The sequence below is a fragment of a genome, unplaced genomic scaffold (genome assembly GCF_019419815.1).
Source record: "Pyrus x bretschneideri cultivar Hongxiangsu unplaced genomic scaffold, Pyrus_bretschneideri_v1 Contig44, whole genome shotgun sequence".
Taxonomy (NCBI): Eukaryota; Viridiplantae; Streptophyta; class Magnoliopsida; order Rosales; family Rosaceae; genus Pyrus; species Pyrus x bretschneideri.
The window spans coordinates 264,810-282,762 of NW_025999768.1; the positions used below are offsets into that span (position 1 = coordinate 264,810).

At 38.3% G+C, this 17,953-nt stretch overlaps 2 protein-coding genes and 1 pseudogene across 2 annotated transcripts; 2 read left to right on the top strand and 1 right to left on the bottom strand.

Moving 5' to 3' along the window:
• Window positions 1-607: 607 nt before the first annotated feature.
• LOC125469642 lies at window positions 608-2,895 on the top strand (annotated as a pseudogene).
• Window positions 2,896-3,038: 143 nt separating this feature from the next.
• On the bottom strand, window positions 3,039-3,673 carry LOC125469643 (deoxyhypusine synthase-like). The gene is made up of 2 exons (XM_048567251.1): window positions 3,478-3,673; window positions 3,039-3,268 (listed from the first exon to the last, which is right to left on the bottom strand). The coding sequence occupies exons 1-2, from the start codon at window positions 3,658-3,660 to the stop codon at window positions 3,188-3,190; spliced, it is 264 nt and encodes an 87-aa protein (XP_048423208.1). The 5' UTR covers window positions 3,661-3,673; the 3' UTR covers window positions 3,039-3,187.
• A 12,499-nt stretch (window positions 3,674-16,172) lies between these two features.
• LOC125469640 (probable caffeoyl-CoA O-methyltransferase At4g26220) lies at window positions 16,173-17,721 on the top strand. The gene is made up of 5 exons (XM_048567247.1): window positions 16,173-16,404; window positions 16,490-16,569; window positions 16,747-16,891; window positions 16,965-17,099; window positions 17,193-17,721. The coding sequence occupies exons 1-5, from the start codon at window positions 16,333-16,335 to the stop codon at window positions 17,481-17,483; spliced, it is 723 nt and encodes a 240-aa protein (XP_048423204.1). The 5' UTR covers window positions 16,173-16,332; the 3' UTR covers window positions 17,484-17,721.
• The last annotated feature ends 232 nt before the right edge of the window (window positions 17,722-17,953 follow it).

Genomic DNA, 17,953 nt, shown 5'->3' on the forward strand with positions numbered 1-17,953 from the left:
TGCTTGGTTTTATTGTGATTCGACTTGTCTGTTTTATGATTGCGTCTGTAGATTTGTATTGGCTCTTTGTGGCTGTGGCTGTAGGAGAACCTTATTCCGTAGACATAACGCTTTTTGAAAGAGATATTTTTTAATGTGTAGGAAACACGGTTAGTATAAATAATGTCATAATATAATTGGTTGATTTTTTTGGTCAAATTTTTAACCAATAGTATTGTTACACTTGATGTATCCGGACCGTATTCCCTGCATACTGAAAAATCTCTTATTTTAAAGTTATTCACCATTTTATAGTTAAGAAAATTAGAGCGGTCTTTAAATTTTGGTCCAATTGGTGCCTTGGTTGTTAGGAATTGGATTTGCTCAGGACCTTAGTGTCCGAAAATTAGGGATTAAATCATCTGGGTTGTTGATTGGTGTGTAAAAGAAATAAGAACCGTTGGTTTTGTGTGGTGGGCCAGAAAAATAAGTTAATAAGGATTGTTGGATTCAATCGGTCCAGATGAATTGATCCCTAGACTTCGTACATTAACATATACAACAGATTAATTGTTGAATTGAAAAATATGTGAATATTGATCATTGGACTTATTATAATGTGAAGATTCTTTTGGCTAACTTCATCGGAACTTCCATTCAAAATAAAAAATTTAAAAAGGGTAGCAAATAGATAAGTTCAGTACTCACTAGAAATTCCCAACTCATCAAAGCATATTTTATTTATAGAGATTTGTTGAGAGGCAGAGAGGTGTCGATTCGGCTCACCATCGCTGCTGAAAATTCAGAGTCCAAAGACGGAAGACTCCGCCTTCACTTTTAATCATCGGGATCGGGTACTTCTCTTTCTTTCTTCACTGGAATTCTCTGTTAAAAAAAAGTTGAGGCTGCAAAGTTTTGTGCTGTATTGTTTTTATGAACAGATTGGCTAGTATTAGAATTGAGGAAGAAATGAAGGGATAAAAACCCAGAAAACTTGTGGCCTAAGAAATCTAATCGGAATCATGGGAAGTTTGAGATTGATGAGTAGCTGACAAATGGGATTGTGGGTTATTTAGCTTGATCAAAGCTGATACGAGTCAATTGACTTGTAGTTCGGTTGGTTAAAAGCATTCTTTTGAGGTCCCGGGTTCAATTCCCTTTCCCGACTATTGCTTTTATCAATGTGTGAAATTTATAGGAGTTGATGAGTTTATATCTTCGTAGAAATTTCTTTTATGTTGGAATTTTAAGATCCTTATAGACTGCCTTCATTGATTATTTAAGGGGAACTTTAATGGAAAATTTTAACGAAAAATCATATTTTTATGCTAAAAAGTCATGGGTTATTCACTTTATTCTTTATTTTGTGCTTATCGTAAAACTCAAAGTTTTCAAGCTCTTTTCATTAGTTTTCTTTTATTTTTAAAATGATCAAAAGGTGGGAATTTGTTACTGAAAAGTTCAAAACTCTGGGATTTTTGGTGCCATTGAAGTTTAGTTTTGCAGTGGTGCTCTCTCTGCCATTGTACAAACATGTCCATCGAGTTTCGATTAATCTGTCCGTAACTGTTGGATTTGTAGGATTGCTTGGACTAGTTGCTTTCGCTTTGCAAATGGAGCACAGCGTTAAAAAGGACGGGAATCCGGTGAAGAAGGGACTGCTGCAGAGTGACGAGTTATATGAGGTTACAACGTGGTTCCCTGAACTTTTTCTTTCCCTGTTTCGGTTTAAAATTGTTAAATCTTGTTTTTTAACAATGTCAATGTGACAGTATATCTTGGAGACCAGTGTATATCCACGTGAACCGGAGCCACTCAAGGAGCTTAGAGCTGCCACCGCCAGCCACCCAAGGTTATGATCCTTCATATCTTAGGAGAACTTGTTGTGAGATTGCCTGCTTTTTAAGTTCATTAAGCTTCCTGTAGCCAAGCTTGAACTTGGCATACACTTTAGTTGAGTGAGTGAAAACAGTCAAGCATTTCTTGATCAAACTCTCGAGGAGGGTTTTTAATTAGCTAGTATGTTTTCAGGGCTGGGATGGCTACTGCACCAGATGCAGGTCAGTTAATGGCCCTGCTGTTGAAGCTCGTAGATGCAAAGAAAACGATTGAAGTTGGTGTTTTCACCGGATACTCTCTCCTCCTTACTGCTCTTACAATTCCCGACGATGGCAAGGTCTGTCACTTCACTACTAATATCTGAATCTGCTCTTCCTGTCACGTTGAGCTCATAATTTGTTGTACTGCAGATTGTAGCCATAGATGTGAATCGTGAGACATATGAGCAAATAGGGCTTCCAATCATAAAGAAAGCCGGTGTTGAGCACAAAATCGACTTCATTGAATCCCAGGCACTACCAGTTCTTGATAAGCTACTAGAAAATGTACGGATTTTACGTTTCAAACCATAATCTTGAGCTGAAATAAGAAAAACCATAGTTATGACCTTTTTCGCTTTCTCGTGGTTTTGTTTGCAGCATGAAAATGAAGGCAGTTTCGACTTTGCTTTCTTTGATGCCGACAAGGTCAACTACCTGGAACTACCATGAGAGGTTAATGAAGCTGTTGAAGGTGGGTGGTTTAGTTGTCTATGATAACACGCTCTGGGGAGGAACGGTTGTAATGCCTGATGAGTTGACTCCAGAGCGCAAGAAACCAGGCAGAGAGGCGACTATCGAGTTTAACAAGTTACTTGCAGCCGATCCTCGTGTCCAGATTTCGCATGCTCCTTTGGGTGATGGGATCACAATTTGTCGTCGTCTTTACTGATTCTTGCTTGAAAGATGTAATCTTACATGTCTAAAGCTCGGGGATTTGGCAATCTCCCTTGACTAATGAAATAATGTATTGTTACAGTGATCTCTACTTTATCTAAGCGTTGTTAATGAAGCATAAACAACTTCATCTTTGCAGTTACGAATGAAATGGCAAACCGAGGTTCGAAGTTAAACATAAGCCCGAGTAAATGGACTTGTCATTCATACAGGAGTTCCAAACACGAAACTGAACAAAATGATCAACATTAACAAGCAAAATTTCCCCAAGTGTTTAGCGTCTCAACCTCCAAGATAAAGGAAATAAAGTAAATCAATTTAATCCAACATACGGGGAAGAAATGCGCTATCAGAATGCTTCCTAACCCTATGTTAGCGGCTTTATCATGTAAAGACCGTATACTATGAATCAATCTTTGCAATCAAAAACTGTGTCAAGTCGTAGTCTGGACAGCGTTCTTCGCAAATGTTTCAGCAACCAGCAGAGGGAAAGCAATCATTGCATCGCAATGCACCTGGTTCAACCAATAAAAAAGGTGGAGAATAATCAGAATGATATTACAACAGAAACGAGGATGACATATTCAAGAATGCAAAGGATACGAAAGAAAACGCTAGAAGGGTTAGGATTAGGTGGATACGAAGTTATGATTAACAATCCGGCCAAAAACAAGAGATAAAACGCAATGAGAAGAGCAAATATATGGGTTAAATTCAGTAATACCTTGACAGTTTTGGCAGAATCCTGTATTTTTCCCCATGATACAGCCTCGTCAGGATGCGCTCCAGAATCACTCCCATCAAACTCTTGCGCAGTATTGATGAAGACACCATAATCCGCACCATTACGAAACATATTGGCATTGGAAATGTGATGTTTGGGCATGCCCCCTCCGAGAATGATCATTCCAGTCTTCCTTGGGCATGGACAGCTTCATCATTCATGGCCCTAATATCTGTTCAAGGGCATGCTATTATGTGATTTGACTTTCCAAGTTGATTATCAGCTGCAGTGACAGTGTAACGAGCAACATACCACCGCAAATAGTATTAACTAACAGTGCCATCCGTTAAACCTGGACAATAAACTGGGATATTGTTCTGGAAAAGAACCGCAAATAGTATTAACTAACAGTGCCATTTAAGTCCTGAAACTGACCACCGAGGCAACACATATCCATTTCTAATCACTCTACTCCTCAAAATCCAATTTCACAAGACGATTTGTCCATGCATGCTTATTGCTTATCCAACCAAATTTAAACTCTAAACCAGTAATTCGTGAGGCAAACATACTATAGAATCTTAATAGCTAAAGATAAACTATGATTTTGTTGAATTGCCGACTGGTCAGCCATCTGTAACGCTAAGGAAATCTGGATTAGATTCAAATGCCAGGGACGATGTTCAAGCATCAAATTCGCATCAAACCATGAAAGATAGTGAGATTTCAGAGGGATGTAGTTGTGTAGAAGACACTGACAATGAGCTGAGCTTAGGGATGTTGACAGGTGGGCTGCAAAATAAGGGTTTAAGGCATCCACCGTATACAAAGAAACTATCAGGAAACTCTTTGTCTGTCAGACAAGATACTGGAGATACCAAGGTTGAGCAACCTTCCTTCTTTCCGTCAGTCAGGACTTCTGTTGTCTCTGAAAGGGAGCAAGGGAGCAAAAGACTGATGAAGGAACAGAGCACACGAACCCCCGTCTCACATGTGGCTTTTGATGATGATTCTTCAGAGGATGAAGTGTCACATAGAACTGTTACAAATAGCCAAGACTCGTTCAATAAAAATTGGGACCGGAAGTAAAGGCAAGCTCCAAGTCAACATTTTCATTCTTTGATTCAGAGGATAGTGAGCCGGAGGAAGATCTCACAAAGATTTCCACTAGAAATGCTCGTCCAATTGCTAGACTGTCTAGAAGAACACAGCCGTCTTCAAATTCTGTTAGAAGTTCTAGTTCAAAGACAACAGTTGTGTCTGACGTGACGTGTCAGGGACTTCAGACTATGGAAAACCCTCTTCAAAGAGTTCCTATGCCACTGAAATTCAACTAAAGCCCTCGTCCCAGACCAAGAGATCAGATCAGGAGTGGAATAGACCAGCAGAACAAGCGGCTCCTGGACCAGTACGAGAATCCAAGAGGGTCTCGCCTGTGGAGACTTCAAATTCGAACAGAAACTCCTCTTTGAGGAGTTCTAATTCCAATGAAACTTTACCAAAGCCGTTGTCCCAGACCAAGAGCTCAGAACGCCCAGGAAGTCAAGAGTGGCATAAACCAGTAGAACAAGTTGTTCCTAAACCAATGCCAGAGTCCAAGAGATCCTCACTTCTGGAGACTTCAAAGTCACATGGAAACCCCTCGTCAAGGAGTTCATATGCCACTGAAAGTCTACCAAAGCCCTTGTCCCAGACCAGAAGCTCAGAGCGCCCAGGAAGTCAGGAGTGGCATAGACCGGCAGAACAAGCAGCTCCTAAACCAATTCGAGAATCCAAGAGGTCTTCACAGGAAGATGTAAAGACTTCTAAGTCATTTGGAAACTCCTCTTCAAGGACTTCATATGCCACGGAGACTCTATCAAATCCCTCGTCCCAGACCAAGAGTTTAGAGGGCCCAGGAAGACAGGAGCGGCAAACAGCAGTAGAACAAGCCTAAACCAGTTCTGGAATCCAGGAGGTCCTCCTCGCATGTAGAGACTTCAAAGCCATTTGCAAGGGAGCAATCATCCGAAATTTCTCAAAAGAATGAAAAATCTAAGTCCTCAGGTTCTACAGAGAGTTCATCAAAGGAGAAAGCTCCTCATGTCCACCCGAAGCTTCCAGACGCTGATGACATAATCGCCAAGTTTAGGGCTCTTCGGAAGAATCGACAGTAAACATACTTCTTACCACATACATACATATATAGGATATGTGATCACATCAGGTTTTGTTATTCTTTGATATGCTTGAATTTTTTATGATTGTCAAATAAAGCCTTGATAGCTGTATCGTTTCTTCGCATCAAAATTGAGTCTTACATTTTCCAGCCAATGCAAATATGTTGAGATTACATTTGTTAAGAGAGTTCTGTAATAAATACGTATAGCTTTTTCCCCGACTTTGTTAATTTTCGCTGTAAATGGCCAACGAGAGTTGGATCTAATATACTGATGATATCTACGAGTTGAAAGTTGTTTGAGTTGGATCTCGTATACTGATGATATCTATGAGTTGTAAGCTGTTTGATTATTTTTCTGACAAACCATTATGGAATTCTAAACTACTCTAATTTGGGCGGGAATACAATTCAGATGCAAAGAGGCGGGCGCATTTCCCTAGCAGTTCGGTTTCCAATGGCATGTTCCTAGGATGACAGTAAAGTGTGTGAGGTCCCAACCGAAGAAGCTGGGTGAGAACTGCTTTACCTAACAAAGTAAACACAAAGCTTGTGAGCCAAAACCCACGCACAAAAGTTTATCAAAGGGAAAAACAAAAAATGTTACAAGCTCAAAATTGCTTCTTTCTGTAGGAGGATTTTTCAGGGAGAAAACCCGAAAGCAGGCGATTATGGCCGTTAATCCGACTGTATTGCAGAGCCAGAAGTTACAAGAGGTAACTCCATATGTAGTTTTCTTAATTCGAAATTACTTGTCTACTAATCATAAAATTAACAATTAAACTTAAAGAGTTTAAATCATGTGGCAGTATATATTGAAAACTAGTGTGTACCCTAGAGAACCAAATGCTCTCAAGGAACTGAGGATTGCTGCTTCAAACCACCCCATGTAAGTCTTCAGATTAGTTTCCAACTATTACACCAAAATGTAGGCGCAGTAAAGCTGTGAAATTAAAAAATATTGGCCCAAAACCGAGAGCAATGATGCTCTAGAATTCATACAGCCCACCCCACTTAGTAGGAAAGGCTTGGTTGTTGTTGTTGTAGCTGTCTTGTGTGGAACCATTTTATGCTTCACTCGGATCAATCTAGGATTTAACAGTTTTACTGTGCAGGGCTTTCATGAGCACTTCACCGGATTCCGGTCAGTTCATGGCCCTTCTCTTGAAGCTGGTGAATCCAAAGACGGCAATTGAAATCGGAGTTTTTACCGGCTACTCTCTTCTCCTCACGGCTCTCACAATTCCTGATGATGGCAGGGTTGGTACTTGGTGCATACCTCTCCCCAATTCAGCTGGATATATGTTTACCTACCGCAAACATTATGCCTTGCAGATTACGGCCATAGACATCGACCGAAAAGCATACGAAATGGGGTTGCCAAGTATCAAAAAAGCTGGCGTCGAAAACAAAATCGACTTCATTGAGTCCCCAGCTATGACTATAATTCTATATGAAATCTAAATTTTAGTTATTTTTCCAAATCTTCCTGTCCAGATTATGCAGGAAACTCCCTCACAAAATGCAATGATGAAATTCTAATGCTTTTTCTATTTGATAGACTATATGCAGTGAATGGAATTGCAAAATCGAACTAATAAACCTGATGAGTGTTTTTATATTTATAAGGGTACACTGCCATTTGACCTCTTGAACTATTACTCCAGTTATATTGACCCCTTAATTATTATGTGTTTATATGTCATAATTTATGGTGGTTATAGATGGTAATTAAGAAATGAACTTAAATGGACTCCTTATTTGTAGCCGTTAGATCAAATTTCAATGGCTCGAATCATGAACTTAATAGGTTAGGTTGAAGGGGATCCGGCGTTCCCTTGAATCTGGCCCGTAATCAAATTCCTAATAAAAAATTAAATAAATGATATATTGGTAACATTATATTGGGCTAATTTGTAATAATTCAATGGGCTCTTTATTGGGCTATGTATTTAATCCAACACACTTTAATAAATTTCCATTCATCAAAGAAATTTAAATATCAAATTTTATATCAAATTTTCAACAATAACAAAGTAAATAATGATAAGGCAAGTGACTCTTTATCATAATAGTGAAAATGAGTTGAGCTCTTATATGATAGTGTGGGTTCGAACTCTATTGGTAGCTAATCGAACAAAATTTATCGTTAACAATAATAAAAACAGTAAATAATGATAAGGAAATGTTAAAACACAGCTTGTGAGCCAAAACCCACGTACAAAAGTTGACAAAAAGGTAAAACAAAAATGTTACAAGATCAAAATTACTTCTTTCTGCAGGAGGAATTTTCAGAAGGAGAGCTATGAAAAAATTAAACCCGAAAGCAGGCGATTACGCCCGGTAATCCGACTGTATTGCAGAGCAAGAAGTTAAAAGAGGTAACTCCATATGTATTTTTCTTAATTCGAAATTACTTGTCCATTAATTCATAAAATTAACAATTAAACTTGAAGTTTAAAATAATTTTACAGTATATATTGAAAACTAGTGTGTACCCAAGAGAGCCAAATCCTCTCAAGGAACTGAGGGATTGCTACTTCAAACCACCCCGTGTCAGTCTTGACATTAATTTCCAACTATTACACCAAAATGCAGGTGCAATAAAACTGCAGGAGAGTTTTTATCCAAAATGGTCTCTCTGATTGAACTGTCAATCATTTTGGGCATTTCGTGAAAAATCTCCGTTAAATTAAAGGTATTTTTGTCAAATCAAATATTTCACTTGAGTTGGTGGTTTCTTTAATTTAACGGAGATTTTAAATCTCAAGGATCAAATGAAAAGTTATGCTAACCCCAGAAACTATTTTAGTTAGAAAGCCAACTTGTTAGCATGTCTCGTGGTAGTTTCTTCAATAAATGTTAGCACGTCTTCTGTGGAACCTTCTTACGCTTCACCCATATCAATATAGGGTTTAACAGTTTTACCGTGCTGGGCTTTCATGAGCACTTCACCTGATTCAGGTCAGTTCATGGCCCTTCTCTTGAAGCTGGTGAATCCGAAAAAGGCAACTGAAATCGTGAGAGAAGCACATTAAACATATCATCGTGAGAGAAAATCATCAGAACAATCTCCTTGTTTAAAATTTTACTTATTGGAAATTGAATCCTCTACCCTGCACCAATAAATTCTGACAATTTGACGTCTCTTTTTTCAAACCACATAAACTACTAAACCCTAAACAATTGTTACCACATTCTCCTTCAAAATAATAAAATATCGATCCAATTAAATGAATTAATTTTGGTATTAATGAAACTTAGAGAGTTAAACTGTTGAACAAATAGATGCTAAGAGAGATTATTTTAAAGTGAGATTTTTTATGAAATCTGTGTCACCTCACAGTTTGACCTGAAGCCGTGCCAATCTTATAAAGCATTGTGCGAAAAACCATAAAGTGATAGAGAATCGATGGAGTCTCCTTAACATTTCTTGTTAAACAAATCAGCCAATTCTCGTGTCAATATTATAAAACATTGTGTCAATAATTGTTTGTTAACCTGCTCATGATTGGCATTATATATAGGTTCTTCGTTTGTTAACTTGCCTATGATTTTATTTATTACAAAAATGGAAGTGGAACAAAAGGAAGAACAAGAAGAAGAACTTTATGAAACTATGGAGTATTTATTGATGGCAATTCAAGCTGTAGTCCATGCACTAAAGGAGTTTATAATCACAACTAAACAACCTATTGAATGTCCTTTAAATCGACGACCAATTACTATGTTAGGATACGATTATATACATAAAGTATTGAAAGAGACCATTAGAGGATTTTCGGTAAAGGTATAGAATGTATCATGTTGTGTTTATGAAGTTATGCATTATTGTTAGAGACAAAACACTCTTATGAGATACAAGATTCATTGCGTAGGCGCAATGCTTGCAACATTTTTTATCATTGTCAGCCACAATAATAGATATTGTCTACTATGTGATACATTTGGCGGATCACATTAGACTATTAGTGTAAATTTAACAAAGTTTGAAGGACTTGAACACAATACCACGGAAAATGATGTTCAAACCTGGACTAGCAGTGCCATCTAGAATAAGGAAAAGTATAAGGTTTAATCCTTACTTGAAGGTAAGTATAGTCTATGGATTTTGTTAATTTTTATTTTGTATCATTCTAATTTATTCCAAAAGATAAACTTAATACCACTCTTTCATGATTGCATTGGAATTTGGCCGATCACATTAGTAGAAATTTAACAAAGTTTTGAAGGCATTGAACACAATAGCAAGGAAAATGATGTTCAAACTTGGGATTCTCATTATCTCCGATGGGAAGCAATAACAATAGAATTCAAATTAACCTGGGTTTATTGGCAGTGGACGTCTAGATTGATAGGAGATTAGCACGTGGGATTTGACATCACCTAAAGAAAAATAATGGTCCTCGATAATGATGGCATGAGAAACCTAGGTAGGCTAGGCTTTTTGTTTTGCATGGTGATGGATGTTGTCATATGGGTTTGAAATGATAAGGGTACTTTGAAATTTCAAAGTCCTCATGTGAAAGTCTGTGGGCACAATGAGACTAGCGGGATTTTTGCCGAAATATGTCAAAGATAATATCGGTTATTTTGATATTGTTTTTTGGGGTATATACGGAAAAGGCCTCTATTTGGATTGGCAACCAAGGAGACTCAGCAATAAATACAAAGATGCAAACAATGTGAAAAGCCTCCTCCAATTCAACACACAAATTGTCATGCGCAAAACTTCTCAACAACCTGTGATTTTATCCTTCTTCCCCTTTATTCCGCCAATACATCTTTAATTTGGATAAATAGCACTGTGAAAGCAACCGGCGATAGCTTCAGTTTGGATAAACAACATTATAGCCGTAGAATCAACCGACCGTGGAGCATCTTTAGTTCAGATAAACAGCACTACTTCGAGATTGCTTGATTACCTATCCAAGTCTCGGTCAACAAGGATTTTCGAGATCTTGTTGGTAGAGGTCATCTCATCAGCCTTCTTGGCGAAGTGAGGTGTTATAGGTTACTAGGCTCAGCACGTTGAACGCCGAGTTGTTTTATGATTGGATATTTGTAAGTACATTTTAGAGTTCGGCACATCGACAACTAAACCACATTTACGATTAAGACATTTATCTCTTTCGAATATTTGTGTTCGTATAGTTTGGTGCCGATTCGGTGTAATTATATCCTTACGACTAATATTATCGAGACCAAACCTGGCACCGATGATCCGTGAACTTCGCAGGAATAACAGCCTTGTCTTCAGGCTATAGAACCCAAGGCCGAGATGTGTTCCTTCCTCGACCACAATCGCAAGATCAAGAAGTCAGCAGCGTACTTAACGCAGCATCAACACATTTTACTCCCCAGCCGAGCTCAATCGTCTAGTTGGCACGCCCTGCACATAACCGAATGACGTAATTAGCTCATTAGTTACTCGGCCTACGCGCCACTTAGGCTTGGTAGTTTTAAGGGTCAACATTTTGGCACGCCCAATGGGACCCAGTGCTAAAACTACGAAGTTCACATGATATATCAAGATCTCAATCAGGTTCCATTGGACGAGATTTATGGCCTATTAAAGGAAAATTTCGAGAAGCAAGAAAAACTCCTTGAGAAGTGCTATAGAAATTTTTCAATGTGAGTAGAATTCTTGAAGAAGAAGGGCAAGAGGTTGGGGGGCAATTTTTCGCTCCAGCCACAATCATAATTCAACCTAAGAAAATTGTCAAGACAGCCAAAGAAAAACCTAGGCCATCTGTTATTTCGGTTGAGACTGAAAGTCTAATAGGCCTAGAAGGAAAAGTTCAAGTTTCTAAGTAAAATATCGACTCGGAAAATGATTCGTCAGAGGAGTGTTCCAATGACGAACAAGACCAAAACCATATCAATTGATATGGTAATTGGAGATATGGTCTTAGACATTGAAACTACGCCAATCGTCATGATTATTGGTGGTAAAGTCGATATGGAGAAACCTCGTTTGGCTAAGTTGTTCGAGTTAAAAACCGAAATTGGCGAGGTAATTACGCTTAGGGGGCTTAAGAATTATTCAATGCCTTCAGTTGCTAGGAATCGTGTTATTTCAAATTTAGATTATTTGGAAATGATCTTTTGTTCAGCTTAAATGAAAAAGATGATACGACAAGATCTCAGCTTGGAATAAAACATCTAAAGCATTGTTGGCCTCCTTCTTATTATGGTATGGCCATTGTTATTTTTGTTCATAAGAAAAAGAAAAAGAAAAAAGCAGATGAATAAACTATCATCTTAACCATTCCTGTCTTTTAGACCGATGCATAAGAAAATAGGGGGGAACATGTGATTTTTTTTTTTTTTTTTAAGTCTCGCCGTGAAAAAGTGTTTCTAGCATGCTGTGTGCCATCATTCTTAATATTGTTGCCGAGGCTATGGGTTAGGACTGCCGCATGGCTCATCATACTCATATGTTAAGAGTTTCACTTGCGTTATAAATGCATTGTTTCATATGACAACCTTACTAAAGATTTTGTCGCAATTGGTCTAAACGCTTCCACTAAATAGTAGAAAACCGTTGATATTGAAAGAATTTTCTTTTACTTGGTAAGAATATATAGTGTGCGCTTGGAAACAATATGTATAAACAAAAGTTCCTTTCTTGGTTGCATTATATTGGCATTGCATCCTTGGGCTCCCGTGAGAAGAGGGGAGTGTGGTCGAATCACTGGGATTTGAAGAAAAGCACATTAAACATATCATCGTGAGAGAAAATCATCAAAACAATCTCCTTGTTTAAAATTTTACTTATTGGAAATTGAATCCTCTCCCCTACACCAATAAATTCTGACAATCTGACGTCTTTTTTTTTTCAAACCACATAAACTACTAAACCCTAAACAATCGTTACCAGCATTCTCCTTCTAAATAATAAAATATCGATCCAATTAAATGAATTAGTTTTGGTATTAATGAAACTTAGAGAGTTAAACTATTAAACAAATAGATGCTGAGAGAGATTCTCTTAAAGTAAGATTGTTAGGTACTCAAGTCCAAAGGAAGAGCCCAACCCAAAAGACTAGTCCAATAGGTGGAAGGACCCTAAGGACTTAAGTACCACTACACCATTTCTGGTGTAGTTGACGTGGAATCATAACATCACACCACTATTCGGAAGACCCGACGCCCACGACGGCCCTTACTCTGGTGGCTTTCACTCTTAATGGCGGCGCACCTTTGGTCATCCCGTTAAGGTAACCCTTTCCATGTCGCCCCCTCTGCAGTGTCGGGACTCGACACCCGCGATGGCCCTTACTCTGATGGCTTTCACTCTTAATGGCGGCGCACCCTTTGGCCGTCTTATTAAGGTAGCCGTTTCCAGGTCGCCTCATCTGCAGCGTTGGGAACCTAGGCTTTGATACTAATGTTAGGTACTCAAGCCCAAGGAAAGAGCCCAATCGAAAAGACTAGTCGAATAGGTGGGAGGACCCCAAGGACTTAAGTACCACTACACCATTTTTGGTGTAGCCGACGTGGAATCATAACAGAGATTCATGGAATTTGTGCCACCTCACAGTTTAACGCCAAGTCGTGCCAATATTATAAAACATTGTGCGAAAACCATAAGGTAACAAAGAATTGATGAAGTCTCCTTATCATTTCTTGTTAAACAAATCAACCAATTCCCGTGTCAATAATATAAAACATTGTGTCAATAATTGTTTGTTAACTTGCTCAAGATTGGTATTATATATATGGTTCTTTGTTTGTTAACTTGCCTATGATTTTATTTATTACAAAAATGGAAGTGGAACAAAAGGAGGAAGAAGAAGAAGAAGAACTTTATGAAACTATTGAGTATTTATTGATGGCAATTCAAGCTGTAGTCCATGCACTAAAGGAGTTTAAAATCACAACTAAACAACCTATTGAATGTCCTTTAAATTGACGACCAATTACTATGTTAGGATACGATTATATACATAAAGTATTGAAAGATACCATCCAAAATATTTTCGGTAAGGGTATAGAATGTATCCTGTTGTGTTTATGAAGTTATGCATTATTGTTAGAGACAAAACACTCTTATGAGATACAAGATTCATTGCGTAGACGCAATGCTTGCAACATTTTTTATCATTGTCGGCCACAATAATAGATATTGTCTACTACGTGATACATTTGACCAATCACATTAGACTACTAGTAGAAATTTAACAAAGTTTGAAGGCCTTGAACACAATAGCACGGAAAATGATGTTCAAACCTGGACTAGCAGTGCCATCTAAAATAAGGAAAGTATAAGGTTTTATCCTTACTTGAAGGTACGTATAATCTATGGTTTTTTTTTTAATTTTTATTTTGTATCATTCTAATTTATTCCAAAACATAAACTTAATAACACTCTTTCATGATTGTATTGGAATTTGGCAGATCACATTAGACTATTAGGGTGCGTTTGTTGCACGGGACTGTCTCGGATTGGACTAGCTATAGGGACTAAGTTGGACTGGTTTAGACTAGACTAAACTGGACTAGCTTAGTGAAACGTTTGGTGCAGTATCGGATTAAAAAGCATGGTTATGAAAACCCATCCACAACAAAGCAACCCATTACAATTTTTCCCAAAAGAAATTAAATTCACACAAAAATAATCAATGTGGATTTTGCGAATGAGGATAGAAAATGTACCAACAAGAACAAATAATGCTAAAGCTGTATATCAGATCAAGCAAAAATATACACATATATACAAACTCAGCCAAAAAAAAAAATATATATATATATATATGCAAACCTAGTATACCGAACGATGCAATTGATCATTTCATCTTAAATTAGAAAGAACCCACCCTTTTAAACACCATCACAGCAAACAAAACATTTTCAAAAATCTGAAATTTCATATTATATTTACCAAAAAATAAGTAAATCTGAGAAAAATTAGGGAGGAGATCTGATGCACAATTGTTGCGTCTCTTGAAGACGCGTCTTTTTATCAATTTTTGGTGCCTAGATGGCCTCGGCGGCCAACATCATTTGAATGTCAGCCTCCTTCTGAGACAGCTGAGTCAGTGATGCGATGGCGGTAGCCATCGTTGAGACTTCGACAGAGAAAGTGGGAGATAACCTTCAGAAAAGGAGTGGGTGGTGCCGACATCAATTTTAGCCTCGGATCGAGCAGACCCATCGGTGGGTGGTAATCGAATTTTGGAATTCAGGTGGTGGATGGGGCTGTTAGTGCAAAGATAGAGCAAGGGAGAGAGAGGAAGATCCATGCAGGGAAGGATTGTGAGGATTTGACGGGAAGGTCGTGGAGCAGGAAAAGGACATGATGCGAGCAGATGAAGCAGACGACGTGAAGAGCGAAGGTCTTAGCAGTCCGCTTCATTTTGGAGGGTCTATCTAAGACCCTCTAGCGAGCTCTCTAGTCAGGACGAATCCCCTTTAATCCCACTTAACTTAGTCCCAGCACCTATCAAACATGGGACTGTAGTCCAGTCCAGTCCAGTCCCATTTAATGAGGCCAAACAAACGCACCCTTAGTAGAAATTTAACAAAGTTTTGAAGGCATTGAACACAATAGCAGGGAAAATGATGTTCAAACCTAGGATTTCTAGGTCATCTCCAACCGAAGGGTCTAATGGGTCAGGGGGTCGAAAATAGCCTGAAAACTGTCTCCAACCGAGGGTTAGGCCATAGGACTCGTGGGCCCCACGGAATCTGAAAGGGCTAAAGGGCTGGCCCAATTCAGCCAGCCAGCCAGTTCAGGTCTGGCCAGAGGGCTGAGTATTCCTATCGGATATAACCAACATGAATGCTTAAACAAATTTTTGAATCCAATGGTAAATCCAACAGGCTAGCTGACGTCAGTTATTGTTGGATTTATTTTTTTTTTTTTTTTTTTGGTTTTTTGGGCCAATTTTTTTTTTAATTCTTAAAAATTCTAATTTGTTTCCTATAAATACCTAAACCATTCATTAAATTTAAGTTCTAATTTTTTTGGTTTTTTTGGCTAGTTACCGTTGTAATTTTTAAATTTAAGTTGTTGTTGGATTTGAATTTAGGTTGTTGTTAGGTTGTTGTAGTTTTTAAATTTAAATAATAAATTATGTTTGACCCTCGGTTGGAGATAATTTTTTGTGACAGAGCTAAAACAAGCCATATAGCCCTTTGACTTTCGGTTGAAGACGGAAACAAATATGACCCTTTATTATTTATTAAAATATTAATATTTGAAAGAGTTAGAAACTAAACCTCTGGTGGAGATGGCCTCATTATCTCCCATGGGAATTCCCAATAACAACAGAGTTTAAATTAACTTGGGTTTGTTGGCAGTGGACATGTAGATTGATAGGAGATCAGCATGTGGGATTTGACATCACCTCCAGATAAATAATGGTCCTGAATAATGATGACATAGAAATCTAGGTAGGCTAGGCTTTTTGTTTTGCATGGTGATGGATGTTGTCAGATGGGTTTGAAATGATAAGGGTAGTCTCAAATTTCAAAGTCCTCTTGTGAAAGTCTGTGGGCACAAGGAGACTAGCGGGATTTTTGCCGAAATATGTCAAGGATGATATCAGTTATTTTGATATTGTTTTCTGGGGTATATTCGGAAAAGGACTCTATTTGGATTGGCGATCAAGGAGAATTGGCTATACATACAAAGCTGCAAAAAATGTGAATGACCCTCCTCCAATTCAAAACACAAATTATCCTGCGCAATGGAGCACAGCGCCAAAAAGGACCGGAGTCTAGAGAAGAAGGGACTGCTGCAGAGTGACGAGTTATATCAGGTTACAACGCCGTTCGCTCAACTTTCGCGCTGCCTGTTTCTGATTAAATTTGTTAAATCTTGTTTTAACAATGTCAATGTGACAGTATATCTTGGAGACTAGTGTGTATCCACACGAACCGGAGCCTCTCAAGGAGCTTAGAGCTGCCACCGCCAGCCACCCGAGGTTATGATCCTTCGTATCTTAGCAGAACTTGTTGTAAGATTGCCTGCTTTTTAAGTTCATTAAGCTTCTTGTAGCCAAGCTAGAACTTGGCATACTTTAGTTGAGTGAGCGAGAACGGTCGAGCATTTCTTGATCAAACTGTCGAGGAGGGTTTTTAATTAGCTAGTATGTTTTCAGGGCTGAGATTGCTACTGCACTAGATGCAGGTCAATTAATGGCCATGCTGTTGAAGCTCATAGATGCAAAGAAAACGATTGAAGTTGGCGTTTTCACCGGATACTCTCTCCTCCTTACTGCTCTTGCAATTCCCGACGATGGCAAGGTCTGTCACTTCACTACTAATATCTGAATCTGCTCTTCCTGTCATATCGAGCTCATAATTTGTTGTACTGCAGATTGTAGCCATAGATGTGAATCGTGAGACGTATGAGCAAATAGGGCTTCCAATCATAAAGAAAGCCGGTGTTGAGCACAAAATCGACTTTATTGAATCCCAGGCACTACCGGTTCTTGATAAGCTGATAGAAAATGTAAGTATTTTGCGTTTCAAACCAGAACCTTCAGCTGAAATAAGAAAAACCATAGTTGTGACCTTTTTCGCTTTCTCGTGGTTTTGTTTGCAGCATGAAAACGAAGGCGGTTTCGACTTTGCTTACGTTGATGCCGACGAGGTCAACTACTGGAACTACCATGAGAGGTTAATGAAGCTGTTGAAGGTGGGTGGTTTAGTTGTTTATGATAACACCCTCTGGGGAGGAACGGTTGTAATGCCTGATGAGTTGACTCCAGAGCACAAGAAACTAGGCAGACATGCGACTATTGAGTTTAACAAGTTACTTGCAGCCGATCCTCGTGTCCAGATTTCGCATGCTTCTTTGGGTGACGGGATCGCAATTTGTCGTCGTCTTTACTGATTCTTGCTTGAAAGATGTAATCTTACATGTCTAAAGCTCGGGGATTTGGCAATTTCCCCTGACTAATGAAATAATGTATTGTTGCACTAGGGAACCCACCGGAGCCGGAGCGAAAACTAGTCTTCGTGCAACTGTCGCTGCTTATGGATATCTGGACCTTATTGTATATAAATAATTGTATTATATAAATAAAAAGAATTTTAAATGATAATAAAAAAATTCAGGGATCTTTTCTTGATTGGTTTGTTCTACAGAGATGAACTCCTCCAATCTCATTTTTATTCATAATTGGAAGTTTTTACAAGATGATAGGGTGACCCTTGGGAAAAGGGAAAGAAGTTTATCGCTTTGATTTCACCTTATCAATTATGTAAAAAATAAAAAATCAAACAAACAAAGAAAAGCCGGATTAATATACATATATATATATATTATATCTTGATCGATCTTCCAATTGAAACATAGGATTT

What these genes read in the sequence shown, in the direction of transcription:
- LOC125469643 (XM_048567251.1), bottom strand. Translation starts at nt 3,660, where the DNA reads ATGATCATTCTCGGAGGGGGCATGCCCAAACATCACATTTCCAATGCC. An exon ending in ATTCTGCCAAAACTGTCAAG is followed by an intron (nt 3,269 to 3,477) that starts GTATTACTGAAT and finishes TGGTTGAACCAG; the next exon opens with GTGCATTGCGATGCAATGAT.
- LOC125469640 (XM_048567247.1), top strand. Translation starts at nt 16,333, where the DNA reads ATGGAGCACAGCGCCAAAAAGGACCGGAGTCTAGAGAAGAAGGGACTG. An exon ending in GCCACCGCCAGCCACCCGAG is followed by an intron (nt 16,570 to 16,746) that starts GTTATGATCCTT and finishes GTATGTTTTCAG; the next exon opens with GGCTGAGATTGCTACTGCAC. An exon ending in CAATTCCCGACGATGGCAAG is followed by an intron (nt 16,892 to 16,964) that starts GTCTGTCACTTC and finishes GTTGTACTGCAG; the next exon opens with ATTGTAGCCATAGATGTGAA.